At 33.1% G+C, this 19,446-nt stretch overlaps 3 protein-coding genes across 3 annotated transcripts; 1 reads left to right on the top strand and 2 right to left on the bottom strand.

Annotated features, from left to right (window-relative positions):
* Nucleotides 1–3,850: 3,850 nt before the first annotated feature.
* Nucleotides 3,851–5,003, top strand: LOC145039525 (uncharacterized). Its single transcript, XM_078987565.1, has 2 exons — nucleotides 3,851–4,514; nucleotides 4,604–5,003. The coding sequence occupies exons 1-2, from the start codon at nucleotides 3,885–3,887 to the stop codon at nucleotides 4,652–4,654; spliced, it is 681 nt and encodes a 226-aa protein (XP_078843691.1). The 5' UTR covers nucleotides 3,851–3,884; the 3' UTR covers nucleotides 4,655–5,003.
* LOC145039527 (LOB domain-containing protein 23-like) lies at nucleotides 4,888–5,435 on the bottom strand. Its single transcript, XM_078987566.1, has 2 exons — nucleotides 5,265–5,435; nucleotides 4,888–5,169 (listed from the first exon to the last, which is right to left on the bottom strand). Exons 1-2 carry the CDS (start codon nucleotides 5,415–5,417, stop codon nucleotides 4,888–4,890), a joined length of 435 nt encoding a protein of 144 aa, XP_078843692.1. The 5' UTR covers nucleotides 5,418–5,435.
* Nucleotides 5,436–6,165: 730 nt separating this feature from the next.
* LOC145039524 (transmembrane emp24 domain-containing protein p24delta9-like) lies at nucleotides 6,166–7,575 on the bottom strand. The gene is made up of 4 exons (XM_078987564.1): nucleotides 7,278–7,575; nucleotides 6,628–6,837; nucleotides 6,464–6,540; nucleotides 6,166–6,310 (listed from the first exon to the last, which is right to left on the bottom strand). The coding sequence occupies exons 1-4, from the start codon at nucleotides 7,491–7,493 to the stop codon at nucleotides 6,166–6,168; spliced, it is 648 nt and encodes a 215-aa protein (XP_078843690.1). The 5' UTR covers nucleotides 7,494–7,575.
* Nucleotides 7,576–19,446: the final 11,871 nt, after the last annotated feature.

Below are 19,446 nucleotides of genomic sequence, written 5' to 3'. Positions count from 1 at the left end.
TGCCACCTCTTTAATCATAGAGTAAGACTTAGATATTGTTCTTAATATAATTTAGAATATGTCAAAGTAGAGGCAAATGCTTAAGCATTTGATAAATATTTGACATAATACTCTAGTTATTGATTTGAGAAGCAATGCCATTAAAGATATTTTGTTGCAACATTTCAATACATAAACAAAAGATAACTAGAAAGTAGGAATTATCTCATGTGCTCTTATCTTGCCGCATTGTCGAATTTGTCTCCACGCTAATGCATACACTTTAGCTTAATGAGTCTATTATATTACGGTAAAAAGTTATCACACGAAACATACACTAATGCTAAAATCATGTGAATAAACATGTAAACATGCAAAATACTTTTCATGTCAAACTCCAGAATAGTGAGATCTCATAATTGCCATTAATATTCATAGTGGAACCTACCTTCCCTACCTCATGGAGTAAAAAGGTGATTTAACGTATCAAATAATTTTTTTACTAACATACAATCTAAATCATTTAAGGGGTGTATTTTGTTTAAAGTTTATTAATAGTGCTCTTACTTCGATGCATTAGACATATCAAAAATATGATTGTTTGTTCTCTTTTTGTTAAGCTCTATTTTTTCCCTTGTTTATTCTTCTCTTACCGAATAAACACGAGAATAACCTAAACACCGACACATAGGGGGTCGATTTGGCGTCAAAAAAACAAGACAAATTTCAAACGTTTAGAAGTTTGATATATATAATTATCTAACTCACAATTTGCAACGAGCGAAGATCTAGCCAGTTTATTAAAATTTTAATAACTTTAATTAATCTTTATAAACAACCTGTGGCTTTTTTGAAAAGAAAACAATACAAGGTCCCTTTTCCCCAGACCCATGAAGAAGGGAGAAGTCATTAGATTATTACCAAGTGAATCAGCTGCTTGTTTTGCCATACAAGAAGTCGAGGATTGGATCCCTCTACTACACGGGTCACAAAATACTTTAAAAAAAAAAAAAAAATGTTTTCATGCATGCATGTAGGTTTGTATCTAAAATATGTTATCCGGGTGCCCACCAAGACTTCCCCGATTTGAGGAGGTGGGGAGTGGGGATACTTATTGAAACGACAAAATTAGAACTCCGGAACACCTTATGGGGAGCCACTGACTTCACCTGATCACCACATGAAATCGTGTTTATGCATGTAATTTACTATGTATTCATGGCCTGATTATAATAAGGCTAATGTTATAATGCTATAAGTATATTATTTTTTGTGTTTTGTTGTTTTTTTCCCCTATTTTGTTTTTTTTTTATTTTTTAATTCTTTATTATTATTATTATTGTTATTGTTGTTGTTGTTGTGAATTTCGATAACCGTATAAAATTCGAACAATATTTTAAAATTTTGATTAAATTTTAAAATGCGGACGATATTATAAATTTGGACGACATAATAAAATTCAAATGACTATATAAAACGGAACAAAAACAAAGGTTATCTTTATTTATAACGGATATATTAATTGGTTCGGTATTACATTTGTGTGGTGCGTTATGCAGATTGAAAGCAACTTTACTTTTGTTACATTTTATATAGTCGTTCGGATTTTATAATGTCGTCCGAATTTTAAAATGTTTTTCGAATTTTAAAATGTTATCCGAATTTTATATGGTTATCGAAATTTATAATAATAATAATAATAATAATAATAATAATAATAATAATAAAAGAAAAAACAAAAAAAGTAAAAAAATGATGTCAAAACAAAAATAAAAAATTAATTAGATTGATGTTAGGGGAGTAAAATTGATTAAGATATACTTATAACACAACCATCATCATCATCATTATTATTATTATTATTATTATTATTATTATTATAATAGGAGTGACTTTCGCTATATGTCATGACAACGCGTTTTGTTGGCAAACAAATTAATGGATCAATGCTACTCTATTTTTGGAGCTGCAATTAGTGAATGAAAAACTGATTTGTGTGGGTATGGGTTTAAGTCAAGAAACAAAGAGAAGTAGAGACTAGAGAAGCAAATTGTCTTCAATTTAGTAGGTGTTTGGTTGAGTTTTTGAAAGTCAGAAAATCCTTTTTGTAAAAGTTGGAAAAGTCAAGATTCCATGACTTTTTAAAAAGATATCATTTACTCTATTGAAAAAGTTAGAAAAATCAGATTACCAAACATCTTTTTAACTTTTAAAAAAAGATAAAAACTTTAAAAATTATCCCAAACACCCTCTTAATAGGTAAAGACAATCAACAAAACTAAGAACGCAAAAGGGCTAAAGTTGTTTCTATTTTTCTGGTAAACATTAAACAAATGAAAGCCAAAAGATCCATTTAAATATGTTGGGCGAGGCAACGTCTCAATCAGCAAAATATTGGATATCCTCCAAACAACTCGGTCAAAGAGATAAGCCCATTCTTTCCCATATTTTTTAAGAGAAATCAAACATCATGTTATCTTTTGTTGATATTAATGTAATTATTTAGTAGATCAAGACAAGTATCAAAATAAAAAGATGATTAAAAGAGAAAAGTAATAAATTCTAGATGTCATTGTTTTATTGGAGTTTGAAGATAATTAAAAATAAGAGTATGAATATAATTAAGATTAAAAGCTAGGAAGATATTTATTTTTTCATTTATTAAATCCTAAAATACTAAAATGCTCAAGAATAAATAAGATCATAAGTGTTGACCCATTGCCTAAGTCTCGTTAAGACTATCCACCATAGAAATAAACAAGTTTATAAGTTGATTTTATTGGATATTGTGGAAAGTTGGTTAGGGTATGCGTCTTGTAGTAATGTTCCAAGCAAAATAAAATATCCAAAAAAGAGGGCTTTGTATTAAAGAAATGATCCCAACATTACAAGAATAGTGCTCGTGTAATATCTAAATTTTAGAAATGGCCAATGTAATAATATTGAAATTACAAAACAATGTATTTGTAAGAAAATTTTACACTCATGGACCCCGTGTAATAACGAAATTATAAAAATGACACGTGTAACAAAATATTACAAAAATTACGTCCAAAATATAGAATTAATCTACTTGCCACAACTGAACGGACATTCCCACTCATTATAACCAAATCTATGTCAGCCTAAGAACAATCGGCATAAACAAATTTTGGTCAAAACTTATGCTTTGCTTCATAAACACATGTCCCCTTTTCCTCATTGGAATTTTATAAATTTCAAACTTATTATTTGATAATTTGCTTTTAATCAAATGGATTATACTATCTTTATATATTTATATATAAAATGTGTTTTTGGCGTGTTATATGAGTAACAAAATATAAGTGTCTTTTGGATGTATGTTCTGAAAACTATTTATCTATTTATTGCAACTTTAAGTCAAAACAAATCAGTCATCTTTGGTAAAATAATCAATATCCATACTAGCAACAACAAAATGAACTAAGAGTAATTAGTAAAGTATGTATCTTGATGTTAATATATTTTCTTAGTTAATAATTTTCCATAAAGCTAAACCTCATAGTATTATACTACATCTAAATTGGATAATGATTGCTTAATATGACATAGTGATTCACAAATTACACATCCAACTGCCACTTTTGAAAATATTACATCCTAGTCTATGAACCATTTTGATAAAAATATAAAATGATTCGTAGCATTTGCAATTTCACAATTTAATGGTGATCAATTTGGTATTTAAGCATAAAACAGGGGGTGAAATGAGAACATTTCAACCTCGTAAAAGAAGCGGACCCACAAAAATCGTAAGTTAGTTAGCCATCGACTGGTCCGACATGCTCGACGTAAAAACGACAACGTATCATCTTCCCTAAGGCCTAGCATATATATATTACCTCCTCCCGTCGTTAGTTTCCACCGGAAGCAACCAACCAACGATGTCGTATTACGCGAAAGGACACCGCTATAACCCCAACGAAGACGAAGACGTCGACGATTTCGACGAGTTTGATCCAACCCCATACGGCGGCGGATACGACATTACCCTCACCTTCGGCCGTCCTCTTCCTCCCTCCGATGAAATATGCTACCCTCAGTCGTCAGCCTCCTCCGGCAGCTACGGTTCCGGTGGCTCCAGTTACCAGTCCCATGGTGGCAATTCTTCATACGGTGGTGGGTCGGGTATTGGGAGGAGGAACGATGACGAAGGGTCCGGCCACAGGCGGCAGAGTGGATCGGGGTATGGAGGAAGGAGTGAGTATGATAATCCAAGCTCGGAATATGGCTCCGGGAATCGGCGGAAGAACGATTTAGATGGGTATGGATCTGGGCATGGCGGAGGGAGGAGGACTGATAGCGGTGAGTATGGTGGTGGACGGAATACTTATGGACGTAACGATGACGATGAAGATGATAACAGGAGACCATCGTATGGTCGACGTAACGACGATGATGATGACCGGAGAAACACATATGGCAGACGAAATGATGATGACGATAATGATCGGAAACCTAGGTACGGCAGGCGTGATGATGACGATGACGATGGTTCTCGTGGCAATAGATATGTGAGTTCCATCTACCTTTTCTTTCATATTTTTCATTTTCGCCCCCTATAGTTTTCAATTTTTCTAAAAAATGCACAAAACTTTTGCAGGGTGATGATGATAGGAACCGGTTTCAACATCGTGGACGCTACGAAGAATAAGAATTTGTTTTCTTCAAAACCGTTGTTTTACCAAATAAAAGAAACTAACATTGGTGCTCCTGATACACGAATGTTAAACAGAGCTTTTGGTTTTTACACATTGTGTAAAACCATGCATCGATTTATTTAGAAATTTTGTTTACATTAATATTTTTGAGTTGTAACAAATAATCACATAAAGACAACATTGTTATTAATTTGAATTCGAAACCTAAAACTTAAACAAGTGCTAGCTACCAAAACCAAGAATAAGAATGTTCATCTAGACCGTGATCAACATCATATTGTTGAACCAACTGTTCAACTGAGTCCAGTATGGGCTCAGCTGTTGCAGTATTAACATAATGAAAAGCAATTTCAGCTCGAATTTTTGCTAATTGGCTTTGTGCGATATTTAATTCTTGTTGCAACCATGGAATTAATCCTACACACCCGTACACTGGATCTTGTATTCTACACTTAGCTTCATAATACAATGTCTCAATCGCAGTTGCTCGATCTTCCACGGGTAATTCCTAATTATTAAAACCACAAAATAATTAATGATTTTTTTTCTGAAATGATATTGAATTTAAGATATGATAAAGATTATGTTTAAGATTGCGATTACCTCAAGCATCTTCCCAATGTTGCTAGCACCATAGATTCTATGAACGCACGTGAATCTTTGAGGATTATTGGGAGGGAAATAAGGTGAGAAAATACAATCGGAAGGACATCTTCGTCTGAAATACTTGCAAACTGCACAACGTGTGGAAGTCATTTGATATGAATTGAAGAAATCTAATGAGAGATTTGGTTTTGATCTTACATTTTTGTAGTAAAATCTTAGGAAGATTGTAACGGCTAATTTGTTTTAAATTTTGGTTGTAATAAGGAAAGTCATTTATGGATGAAACCAATATGGTAATTTTTCATTAATTTATTTAATTTGTTTTATTGAAAAGTTATAACCTTGTTAAATTTGTAACGGCTATTTTTAACTTGGTAGCTCATAATTTTTGTGAATTAGGTTGATGATAATAGAGTATAAATTATAACTGAAAATTTTCAAATTAGAGAAAAAAGTTGAACTTATTTACGTGAAAAAGTTCATTTCGTTTTTTTTAACGGCAAAATCATATTAAATAGGAAAAAAGACCGGTGTCAACCTCATTACAATTTAACTCTTCCAGAAGCACTTTATAAAACATGAACAAAAACACAAGGGCAAAATGGTAAAATAACTCAAAGTACAAGGGCAAAGTCGTCCAATTAGTTAGATATTTTGGTAATAAAAATTATTCGTTTATAAAACTAAACTCTTGTTTTTTTACAAAGACATAAAACAATTAGAACTAAAGAATTTGTCATTTCCCATAGTTACTTTAAAGCGTTACATACGGGATTTTTCCAATTGTGTCATGGAAATAGCTTGTAACCTTAACACGCGACATTAAATAATAAAAAATAAAAGAATATTATGAGAATAATTAAAAAAAAAAATGAGATGGAAAATAGCGTCTAATTGTCTAAATAAGCTTCTTCTTCTCAAAAAATGTCTTCAAATGCCATAGTTGCATAGAAGCCACAGCTAAGCACACAATGAGGGAAAAGAAGCTAAAAGTCGCCATTTTCGAATTGGTTGATCTAATTAGAACTTGCATTGATTCCTCCCTAAATTCCACAGATTTAATGCAAGAATTAGTAACGCATGCACTTCCGTTCATTTATTTCTAAAACTTCTAAAATTGGAAAGATTTTACAAAATAAAATATTCTAATAAGAAAAAAAAAAAAAAAAAAATTTTGAAAGTACAATGTTTCTTACCTCCGGCGCAGATAATACATCTCATCATGGATGAGATTTACAGTATCAAACAATTTCTTCAAGTCAAGTTCCATCATCTATTTAAAAAAAAAAAAAAAAGATGCATGTTAAAAATTATATATGATCATAAAAAATAATTTGAAAATTGGAAAACTAAAACTCACCTCAATTTGTCCTCTTTTAGCAACTCTAGACCAATCTTTTGCAGATAAACCAGATTTCCATTCAAATTCAACAGTTAATGTTGTAGGTGGATTTTGTTTAGCAACCCAAAAACATGCCATATAATCCCCATCCTCATTTGCTGTATATGCAAATTCACCAAAAGCTTTTTGATCCGCATAGTGACAATTCGCCCCAAGTGGCGATGTTATCTATATTGTGACAAGTTCACCATTTTAATAATTCATGTAGAATATTTTTTTTAACCATATAATATAACAAATCACCATGTTTACCATGATATGTACAACTTACATTAAATGGTAAAATTTGATAAGTTTGTTACACTTAATTTGTTAAGAAAGTATGTTGCATAAGTTGGTAAATGATGAAAGTATGAAACTATGTTGTGATTTTTTGCATTTAGCCCAAGCATTAATAATTTGGATTCAAGCCTAAAGAAATTAATATTTAAAGATAATTATGATATAATCTAACTACTAATCGTAATAATCACTTTAGAAATGCACATCTAAACACTCAAAAATCAGTTATCAAAAGGAAAGAAAGCATAGATTGATTAATACGACATCAAACAAAATTACATTCAATTAAATTCGGTGGGGTGGGATTGAATAATACGACATCTAACCCTGATTGTGATACGATGGCTATCAGGCAACGGATAATCTTCATTGGGATTGATAACGCTGTATTTTCCGACAGACAATGAATACGATTGAATATCCTCCGTTATGCATTTTGTGGCTCCTGTTTTGATGTCGAACCGCATTCCCTTCACCATAGGTGATGAAATTAACCCTAATATCACAACCATGATCGTTATTATGCTTGTCGATATCCGCATTTTGTTGGTTTGGAGAAAATTGAAAACAAGAACCCTAGAATTTTTGGGAATTATAGAGTGATTGGAGCTCTCTGTAAACTCGGATCACTTGCTTTCTGCTTCTTTTGTTCTTTCTTTCCGTTGGTGTACAAGTAACGACCAGAACGTATTCTCGCAACGACGTCGTATAAATATTACAACTAGACAATGTATATGTGAAATAAGAGTAAATTAACGTTTAAGTCCATGTGCTTATCAAATTCATAGGTTTGATCCCTAAGTTAAAAAATATATACGTTTTCTCAGTGTGGTTTGGAGAGATTACAGCATTAGTCCCTCCATATATATTAAAAGACTACTTTATCCAATCCAAATTCATTTTACTCTTTCTTATAGTACTTAGTAGCATCCTTTCAATTTTATAATGTCATAGATATTGAAAATAGGGTTTTAAACATTATAGGTAAAAGAAAAAGTGAAACATCTTTTGCTAAGATTTTTTTTATTAAGTTTTAAATAAAGATCATATTGTTCAATAGACTTCATTTAGTTAGTAGTCATCGTAACATTTCAAGTGTTTATTTTACTAGAAGTCCAAACAAGTATTATCTCAAAATCACAGTAAGTGCAATTTTTTTTTTTTTCTATTTTGTTAAAATATGGATACTGATTATGTTTTTTTTAGCAAACAGTTGATTTAATTTTCTATTCTTTATTTATTTTTTTATAATTATATACCAAACTAATCTAATGATTTTATAAAGTTAAATTAACAAACCTCATTATTATATCACAAATTATATGCATATGACATTTCCTATCTATTTATTTCTTTCAACTATATTGTTAACTTTTTATAATCTCAAAATTGTCATTAATAAAAATAGATGTTATGTTTTATAAAAAAATTTAAATTTTGAAAAATACTGTCATAATTCATAATCTATGATTACCTACCATCAATGTGATATAACCATCAATGTGATATTAGTTATATTTAATTATAACATATTAAATTATTGAAATAAATATATTATTTTAATACGATTTCACCCAACCTTGAACAAATGGATTAATCTTATATGAACAAACATATATCTTATTTCATTGTCTTTTATGGAAAGGGTCTCTGCTAATGAGTGTATCCGAACTAGCTTACGCTCACACAATGACTAATCCACAGTGCACACATGAGGATATGCTTCATGTTCTGCAGTCACCGCAAACGGACCTTCATGGCAACAGAAGTAAATAGCAACAACCAAATTAGAACTTGAATAGATAAGATATCATCCACATGTCTCATAATGTTTTACCTATAGACCACTACTCAAGTGGTTAATCTTTATCATGAATAGATAAATTTTAATAATCACCACATATATATATATATATATATATATATATATATATATATATATATATATATATATATATCATCTCAAAGACAATTCTTATGAGTGGTGGTTTTCTTTTGTGTGAATTCCTTTTTATGAATATGGATCCCCTAAAACACTTGTAATTATTGTGAACAAGGGGATCTTATTGTAAATATAAATTATTATTATGAATATGGAAAATGCAAATAACTATAGTGCCAACAACAATACTGCCAAGTCTACCTATGACATGCCGTGACATGTCGATCAATCAAACATTTTGCTGATACAACCATCTACTCCGCCCTAGCAGCGAATCTCCCTCATAGTTAACATGAGCCTCATGTAACTTGAAGTTATAAGGATCTGTTGCACCACCACCAAGAAACGACATTAATCTCCGAAAGAAACTACTCCCCCTGGTCATCCGCCGCTTTGCGCGGGTACACAACTAGTATGTTTGTGTGTGTGTGTATATCCCCTACATAATAAAAGAATCCATTTTCTTATATGGTAGCTCTTAAGCTCCTTAATTTACAAAGTAAAGTACCTATTTTGCCCTTCAACCGCTTAAAACTCAAAATTAAAATTCAAACGCTCCTAGAATTCATTGTCGTAATTTGCGCACCGAGTATCTCTATATTTGTAAATCTACTAGATAAATGGATTGATTTGCATCCCTCCATATTTGTTCTTTCCATTCGTCTTCTCTCTTTCTGCTATTTAAATTACAAACACCTCCATGAGGATTGCTTGAAACTAGGAAGCAAATCATCTACTTTATTTAGTTATCGACGTCCTCTTATTTATTCTTTGTAGTTTATTATCTTTCTAAGCCGTCGGCAAAAATTTAAGGGCATCAGAGGAATGAAGAAAAGATCTGATAAAACAACAATTTTGTTATAGATGTTGGCAACTCGCAAGTGATGTCCTTTTGTCCCATAACCATTCAATTTGATAGGCATTCATCATCTTTCTCTTCAAAACGCATTGCAACTTCAACCATATCTTATTCAAGGTAAAAGCTTATACCAATTTCATTCATTTAAAATCATTTAAATGTAATATTTGTTTTGTGTTCAATGTTTGTGATAAGATTTGTTACTTTTCTTTTTATATATTGATTCAAAGTCAAATTCGAAGGCACCTGATGATGTAGTTCTGATCAACTATAGTTGTATTCACCCATAGATAGCATTGGATCTTCTGATGATGTAGTTCTGATCAACTATAGTTGTATTCACCCATAGATAGCATTGGATCTTCTGGTAATGTTTTCCAATAATGTTAAGGGTAAAATATTTTTCGTAACATGTAAGTGTGTATTTCAGTATTTGGTATTTCTGTGGTTTTGATGCATGCCAAGTGTTTGATGAAATGTTTGGTTTAATAAACAGGGAAATAAGTCAAATGTGTTTTGTTTTTGGCATTTTTGTTATGTAACTTCAATTTCTACTACCATATATGTATTCAAATTCTTTTAGGAACGATTGTTAATGAGTGAGAATTTAAGTAATGGTTTAGTTTCCTAAATACGCGCCTGATGCTAAAAGAATGTTACTTATCTATTCTTATGACCTATGTAGACATAAAAATTTATGATTGTTCGTCTAATATTGTTGCTGTTATTTTGTTTTCCGTCATAAAGGGAGAATGCTTAAACCAACAGAAAATTGGAAGGTCAGTCATGGAGCCAAATCTTATAGAAGCAAAAAAAGTAATGATTACCAACAAAATTGCACGCTATCTGGAGCAAGAAAGTTTTGTTTTATAACAGCAAAAATCTTATTTGCTACCAGTTGAAGAGCATTTTCACATTGCAGAAATGTCCCTTGTCAATCAAGCTCTTTTTATAAAAGGGATTATGTTTATGAAATAAGATTTTCATTATATGTTTGGTGTTAATTGTTTCTAATAATTTCGAATTTCAAACAATAATGTTAATCCTCCCACTAAATTTAGTAGAAGTTTTAGAATAGTAGAAAAGGAAATGTATAAATGCAGATAATATGTGGTTATATCTAGATGGGGCTATATTGGTAAACTCTGTTTTGTTATGTTTTATGGTAGATTTAGTTGGTGTTATGAAGGAAGAAATGTATTGTAACTTCCCAAAAATACGAGCCAAGAAATTCAATTTTAAAACACATACTTAGCAAAACATTAGAAATAAAACATTCACCGATCATATCATTTCATAAAAGATGTGTGTGTCTAGAAATCAGTTTATAAAAACATAACAATGTCAGAGTACAAATCCCCAGGAAGATCTTATAGTGCGGAATACAAAGCGTGTGTGTGATGTGCCGCTACCGCGCCAACTCCTTCCCCTTCGAAGAAGAGGTACCTGAAACCAAAACTGAAAACTGTAAGCATGAAGCTTAGTGAGTTCCCCCATCATACCACATACTATGCAATCACATATCATACATACTACCGGGCAATTCTAGGGTGCCCGACTTACCCGGTACGGCCATTCTGGGGTACCGACCTACCCGTGCCAAGCCGTTCTGGGGTGCTGACTACCCATGTCAAGCCATTTTGGGGTGCTGACTACCCATCAGCCCTAACAACCGATCCTCGGGGACTATTTCACCCCTACTGCTACAATCACATATACCATAACATAACATATTATCAGACATATCTGGGGTGCCTGAACTACCCTTCGGTCCTATCAACCGAACTCGGGGACTGGTTCCCTCCTACTACCTCTATCGCATATAACATAACAAGCCAGCATGCAAACATATCATCACATACTGTCAGACGTATCTGGGGTGTCTGACTACCCTTCGGTCCTAACAACCGAACTCTACTACTATCACATAAAATATATCATGCTAGCATATAACATATCAGGTAGTAGCAAACCTAGATGATATCACAAAGACAATCATCTATCATACGTAATCCTACTGGTGGGTAGGCATTATGGCCTTAGACCCACCGCTACTGGAAGGTAACTCACCTCGTAGTAGCTGTTGATCTGTGTGGGAACGGTCTGTCTGTTGTTGTTGCTCCGGAAATCCCCCGGCTGCAATTCCCATCAAACACTCAATCAAATACTGCTAACCAACCTCAGGGTAAAATGACCATTTACCCGTAACCAAACCAAGAGTCAAAGTCAAAGTCAACTTCCAGTTGACCCGACTCGTCGAGTTGGCTCGCCAACTCGTCGAGTCCCTATCCATTCGATTGACCATAATCTCGTCTCTACTCGTCGAGTTAGGCATTGACTTGATGAGTTTTCCTTCTAATCCGTTGTCCAATAGTCCTTCATCCTACTCGCCGAGTTGTATGAACAACTCCTCGAGTTCATCTCATCCGAAGAACATTCTATGCTGAGACTCGCTGAGTTGTATGAACAACTCGTCGAGTCTGTTCTTGAGGCAAGAAGATTGTCTTGAACTCGCCGAGTCAGGGCATTGACTCGCCGAGTTCCTTCATCAGTGAGTCTGGCTTCCGACCCACTGAGTCACATCCCATGACTCACTACTCCACCCAGCAAACACGAAAAGGGGAAAAACTCGGGGACTCGCGACTCGACTCGCCGAGTCCGATAAACGACTCGCCGAGTCTTTCTCATGCAAATACTATATAATCGATTTTGCTTGAAACCAACTCATGCAATACATAGATCTAGGTTCTTAGGGCCTGATTAACACGTAAAGTTTCCAACTTTACGTGTAAATAAACACCAATGAAGGTTTTAGGACTCCAAATGCACTAAAAGAGTAGATCTAGGGCTTTCATGCAATACGGATCCATAAAGGCAGTAGATCTGAGCTCCTGGAGCTCAATCATGCCTAGATCTAAGGGTTAATCAACTTATTACAAACCCTAACTCGAAAACAAGCTTGGAAATGGCTCAAGAAGGACTTTAATGGAGCTACAAAGGAATATAAGCATGAAAACAAAGGGAAACTGAGTTATACCTCAAGGAAATCATTGAAATAACACAAGAATGCCTGGCCTCCTTCTTCTCTTCTTGATCTACTCTTCTTTCCTCTCAAAATCTTCAAGAAACAAACCAAAGCAATTCAATCTCTCAAGAAATAAGGGTTTGGACGGTGTTGGGAGCTCTGAGGGTGAAGGGGGGCTAGGTTGGGGCGTATAAGGTTGTTTTATAAAGGGTGCAAACCCTTGAAATATAGGCTTTCATCAGATAGCGGGGACTCGCCGAGTCCAGAATATGGACTCGCCGAGTCACCAACTTAAACGTGTTCCATATCCCGTCTCTACTCGGCGAGTCGGGCCTACAACTCGCCGAGTCCATGGCTAAAATTGCAAAATACTTAGATAAATTTTACATACCAGGAACCAGGTTCTACAAATCTCCCCCACTTATTTTAGACTTCGTCCTCGAAGTCTGCTGCTCGATCCTGAAACAGCTCGGGGTAATGCTCCATCATTTCTTCCTCCGGCTCCCAAGTCCACTCTGAACCCTTTCGGTGTCGTCATTGCACCTTCACTAATTCCACCCTCTTGTTCCTCAGATCCTTCGACTTCCGGTCGAGGATTGCGACTGGGCGCTCAATGTAATTCAGACTATCACCAACTTGTATATCCTCTAATGGCACCACCGCAGAATCATCCACTAGGAACTTCTGCAGCTAGGAGACATGGAAGGTGTTGTGGATCTGGCTGAGTTCGGCTGGTAGATCCAGCCGGTATGCTACCTTGCCCACCCGGGCTACAACCCTGAACGGACCAATGTATCTCGGGCCCAACTTGCCCCGCTTCCTGAATCGAATGACGCCCTTCCAAGGCGACACTTTCAGGAGTACCATATCCCCGACCTAGAACTCCAGGTCTGATCGGCGCTTGTCGGCGTAACTTTTCTACCGACTCTGCGCAGTCTGAAGCCTACTTCAAACCTGCTGGATTCTCTCGGTCATCTTGAGCACCACCTCTGTGCTCCCCATGACCCTCTGGCCAACTTCACCCCAACATATCGGGGTCCTGCACCTCCGTCCATACAACATCTCGAAAGGAGGGCAGTCGATACTCGCGTGGTAGCTGTTGTTGTACAAGAACTCAGCCAAGGGAAGATAGGTATCCCAGCTACCACCGAAGTCTAGCACGCATGCCCGCAACATATCCTCCAAAGTCTAGATGGTCCGCTCGCTATGACCACCCTTCTGCGGGTGAAAGGCGGTGCTAAAATGCAGACGAGTGCCCAACTCATCATGAAACTTCTTCCAAAATCTGGAAGTGAAACGCACATCTCTGTCTGATATTACTGACACCGGCACCCCGTGCCGCACCACTATCTCCCGGTGAGAAAACTCACTGACAACCCTCTTTTTCTGCGATTAATTTGACCCCCAGAACTACTTCTCATCGATCCACTTACTTCGAAAAATGATCTACTATTGATCACACCCCTTTTTCCATCGACAATCGGCTAGAAAATGCCACCAACCGCCATCACGCACAACCGTGGCCGAGGACACATGGAGCTTTGGCGAGCTGCTTCGATGGACTATCTGAGTTAAAATCTGATTTCCTATGTCCCTAGCATGTTTGTTTTCCATTTTGTGTGTTTAAATCATCTATAAAGAACCACATTCGAAAAAGTCGAGTTTGTGACCCCATAATCTGTTTTCTCAAATCAATCAAACTCACACGTCTAGGGTCTAAGGTCCCTCGCTTATGATTTTTGAGTTTGGGGGAGAATACATGTGTATTTGTTGAATTTTTAATGATTTAAAAGTTTTTATACACTAAAATGCATCAAACTTGGTTATTGATTAAAATCTTGTAAAATGGTTATATAAAAGTCTACATATCACCAAATATTCACCTAAGTATAAGTAGAATGCTAAATTATGTCATATCTATACCTTGTTAGGTAAATATGATTATATATGTTCGAGAAAATTCAAAAGATCATAAGTAGATTGTTATATATATATATATATATATATATATATATATATATATATATATATATATATATATATATATATATATATATATATAAACATGTTAACAATGTATAAAAAGAAATTATATATGACCAAAAATGATATTCGTTATAATTATGTGCAATATAAAAGTATGTTACCTAAAATGGTTGAAAAACAAAGTTTGAAAAAATAGATGATTATTAGTTTCAGTATCAAAAATCAACTTTTTTATATATATTATATAAACTTATGAACTTAAAAACAATTTACTACATTTGTCTATTTATTATAAAAATATAAATTATTTTTACTAAATTACAAAAAAGGTTACATATGATGGTGTAATTAATTTCCGGATTCAAGAATCGTTTTATCCTAAAATCATGCATCTTATTAATTATGTAAGTTGTTGGTTTTATGGAAATTGTTGATTTCATGTTGGTTGAAACCCGGAAATTGTATTACGATAAACAATAAAATTCTAAAATATGATAAGTCTTGTAAATCCTAAATATTAAAAGAGTGAAATCAATACTTATTCCTAAACAACAAGAGTTATAATTTTCAAGTAAATTATAATGGAAAGTTTAGGATTGAAATGCTTAGATACATTGTTAGAATCCAATACATTGTTAGAATCCAATACACATGAGTTTTCCTATATGAGTTGGTGTTCATTTCTAAACTAAGACTATAAATATTAGTAAAAATCATCTATGTTATAATCGTTAATCCACATGGAACGAAGAACAAAAGATATAAGATCGATTGTATAGATTTACACGAGTAGACATCCTGCCAACGGTTGCTAGCTACAAATATTGTCTAACGAGTCGATTTGGGCGCTAACATTCATGCTCTACTTACTCCACGACATTGATAAAACGTTGATGTGGACTTTCAACATGCCCTTTTGTAGTGTTGGTGCACAGGTTTCGTGTCATAGTTCAGTTGTGAGCTACTTATAGACCCCCGATTCATTTTGTTGTCATATAGATTTGAAATAGAATTGATACGTGGATTTTTTTCACCTATAAAAGTTGAAAGAAACTGTATTTAGTGGGATAGTTGTGACTCAGAAAGATAAGTGTCATAACCAGATGAAGTCACATAACACTTAATTAATATTACAATATGATTGTTCATGGTTTATAATCTAATAATTAATAAATTATTTATAAAAACCATTTATTTTTGCATGAAATCACTTTTGGTGAAACTATTATTTTGATACATTCAAAAGGGTTTAATTTGATCTCTTGTTGATATTCAAAACCTTTTTATGGAAATTATACTTTATAATTCAAAAAAGTATTTGGTGTCCAAAAATGTAGAACTCATCAATAACTTGTTGTTGACGTATCTTAATACATGTATTCTTACGAAAATAAGACAAAGGGGATTCATGCGCAACTATTATGGCATCCTCATTTTGTATTAATTATATATTTCGCCACTATTTGCATCGATGAAGATATACAACAATACTTGTATCGATGTAATATATTTGATAATGTTGGATATCAGTAACTTATGTTTTTTCTATTGTTCGTGTATGCTTTGACTATGATATTCATAGACGTCGCTCACCCCGGCGTTTCCGCCGTAGGGTGGGGGTGAGACAACTGTGAACTATGCATTTGAGATTAATAGACCATGTAAAAATATGCATCAAACCAATACATATGGTTACTTGAAAAAAAAAATTATAACTTTAATGTTTAGTCATGCACATTATGCATTTGACATTAAGAAACTAGCTAATTACTTATATCAGATACCAGTTAGGTAATTATAAAATGTGACATATGCTTAAATCAATTACCAAATCATATTTTCTAATTTAAAGTAAACCAATGCGTCGTACATTTAACTAATGCAATTATAAATAGAATATATGCACATGTTACACACTATGAGTATAACATCCTCTCTAATATCTGTAAAAAATAATGTCAAAAGATCGATTTAACTAAAGGAAGTTTGAATATTTAACAGATTAATTCATTAAAACCTCCAAGAGTCACAAATAAGTTGATTACTTGTTTCAAAACCATAAGTTAGTACAAAAAGAATAACCACCATGATACATTCTCAAAGAAGTTATATATATATATATATATATATATATATATATATATATATATATATATATATATATATATATATATATATATATATATATATATGGGAGGGTTCATGCGAAAATGCAAATAATTTGCGAAAACACGAAAAACTTATGATATTTTGTCACCTTAACATTATATTTTGGAAAATAATTCATCCAAATTTTCAAATACATAATGATAATCGATGATAAATAAGAAATTGTTTCATATTAGCAAACTATGATTTTTAGCATTTTTATTATGAAAACATAAATTTCAAAATGATTAAGGATGTGAAGAAAAAAATAATTATTAAAACCGTCTTTAATTTTTTATTGCCTTAACATCATCCAATGTAAACTTACTATATTTAATTTATTGCTAATAAATTTATTTTTTTATAGTACATGTGTTACATTTTTATAAGATAAAATCTGTTTTCGTATTTCCGCAAGATATTTATATTTTCTAATGAACCTACTTTATATATATATATATATATATATATATATATATATATATATATATATATATATATATATATATATATATATATATATATATATATATATATATACACACATTGCAAACGACTAAATGAAATATGTTATTTATCTATATCAATTTTAATTTTGTTATAAACCATAAAGTGTAACATCTAAAAATTATTTAAATACAAAATTTTCCATTTATATTGTTAGAAAAAATATAAAAACATATGCATTAATACATCTATGCATTGAACCAATGCACAACAGGTGAATATAAGCAATAGTTACATACTTTGAAAGCAACTCATTATAATGATATATATTTAAAAACAATTAAAGAGAAATTTAATCGATCAACAAAAATCTCAATCAGTTACCTATAGCGATGCAAAGTCATTACAAATGAAAGAATAATATGTTGCTTCCGTCTACGTAAAAAACATGAAAAACAGTCAAAAAAACATATGCATTAAAAAAATGCATATAAAACTTTAGACGCAAATTAACTTCAATCGTTTACTTTTAAAAGCAAGCTCATAGAATACAAATATATATTCATCAATACTTGATCAAATCTACATATTTGAGTATTATGTGTGTTGATCTAATTATTAATTAAAATGATGATCAGATAAAAATCAAATACCTTAAATTGTAAAATCATCACAATCCATTGAAGAGTTCTCATTTAATTCAAGTAACGTAAATGTTAACTCAAAAGTTCAAACCAAATCAATGCAATTATCGTCATTTTATATGAGAGAGAGAGAGAGAAGAGAGAGAGAGAGAGAGAAATTGATTAGATAACAAGTATCAACATTAAGAGTATACAGTATGGGCAACGAGAAGTACAATTTTTGTTGATGTGGCACCTCATAACCTAGTCAAAACAAGATGATCACCACCCCTCCTTATTGTTAAGAGGATGTTATGGCATATCTTGTTGTGACGAGCACAAGAAGCAACAAGAAATTTAATTGGTTATTGCTTTTATCAACCAATCAAATCATTTTATTTATTTCTATCTCTACTTCTTAGCGTGTTATAACATGGGGAACACCATTTCCCCCTTGGTGTTATGGTGGTGTTATAGATGAGGTGACATATGAAGTTGGTGTTATAACATGATCCATACCTAATGCTCTAACAACTAGTAGTTTCTTCAAGTCGAGTATTTTGTCTGTAGAGATGTCATTTATTTTTGTGACAATTTAAGTTGAAATTGATCTAAAATGTAAATGAATTCGCAAAATCTTAGTTGTATTTACTCTTGCGTTAATCTTTTTAATCTGATTGAATGTTCAATTGATCAAAGTAGGGATGAGCATATGGACTGGGGAACCGGCCGGAATCGGAACCGGCACCGGAACCGGAACCCTATGGAACCGGTCGGGCCGGGACCGGGACGTTATTTTTGTGGATTTTTGGAACCGGGAACCGGTAGGAACCGGAACCGACATAACCTGAACCGGTAGAACCGGCAAAAACCGGAACCGTATGATGCTATTTTTCAAGGATCGGTTCCAATATTTAAAGACACGACAAGAACCGGTAGGAACCGGGAAACCGGTAGAACCGCCGGGCCGGTTCGATTCTTGATTTTGGCCGAAGCCGGTTCCCGGTTCCGGCCGGTTCGGTCCTTTTGCTCATCGGCAATCCCAGAAACGTTTCCGGCAAGCATCGGCAATCCCAGAAACGTTTCTCGCAAGTTTCGTTCACTTTTCCTTTTTTTTTTTTGCATGGCAGCATGGGCTTTTAATACGCACCAATAGAAGTTTACAAGCGTAATTGCATTACCGATCGATGTTGCGTACTATTTTCCTTGTTGATCGATTTTTATAGTTTTACTGCCTTTTGTTTCATCGATCAAGAAGACAAGAACATGAAAAAATAAATTCAAACCTCATTCACACATTCACCACACACCTCTATATATATATATATATATATATATATATATATATATATATATATATATATATATATATATATATATATATATATATATATATATATGTTTTTTCATATTTTGGAATTTCTTTAATATATATATATATATATATATATATGTGTGTGTGTGT

Source organism: Lactuca saligna, chromosome 4, assembly GCF_052625555.1.
Source record: "Lactuca saligna cultivar CGN05327 chromosome 4, ASM5262555v1, whole genome shotgun sequence".
Taxonomy (NCBI): domain Eukaryota; kingdom Viridiplantae; phylum Streptophyta; class Magnoliopsida; order Asterales; family Asteraceae; genus Lactuca; species Lactuca saligna.
The sequence above is the reverse complement of the archived record's forward strand: the minus strand, read 5'-3'. Positions and strand labels throughout refer to the sequence as shown.

What these genes read in the sequence shown, in the direction of transcription:
- LOC145039525 (XM_078987565.1), top strand. Translation starts at nt 3,885, where the DNA reads ATGTCGTATTACGCGAAAGGACACCGCTATAACCCCAACGAAGACGAA. An exon ending in GTTCTCGTGGCAATAGATAT is followed by an intron (nt 4,515 to 4,603) that starts GTGAGTTCCATC and finishes AAACTTTTGCAG; the next exon opens with GGTGATGATGATAGGAACCG.
- LOC145039527 (XM_078987566.1), bottom strand. Translation starts at nt 5,417, where the DNA reads ATGACTTCCACACGTTGTGCAGTTTGCAAGTATTTCAGACGAAGATGT. An exon ending in ACATTGGGAAGATGCTTGAG is followed by an intron (nt 5,170 to 5,264) that starts GTAATCGCAATC and finishes TTTAATAATTAG; the next exon opens with GAATTACCCGTGGAAGATCG.
- LOC145039524 (XM_078987564.1), bottom strand. Translation starts at nt 7,493, where the DNA reads ATGCGGATATCGACAAGCATAATAACGATCATGGTTGTGATATTAGGG. An exon ending in CTAAAAGAGGACAAATTGAG is followed by an intron (nt 6,541 to 6,627) that starts GTGAGTTTTAGT and finishes TTTTTTAAATAG; the next exon opens with ATGATGGAACTTGACTTGAA. An exon ending in ATGTATTATCTGCGCCGGAG is followed by an intron (nt 6,311 to 6,463) that starts GTAAGAAACATT and finishes TGTGGAATTTAG; the next exon opens with GGAGGAATCAATGCAAGTTC.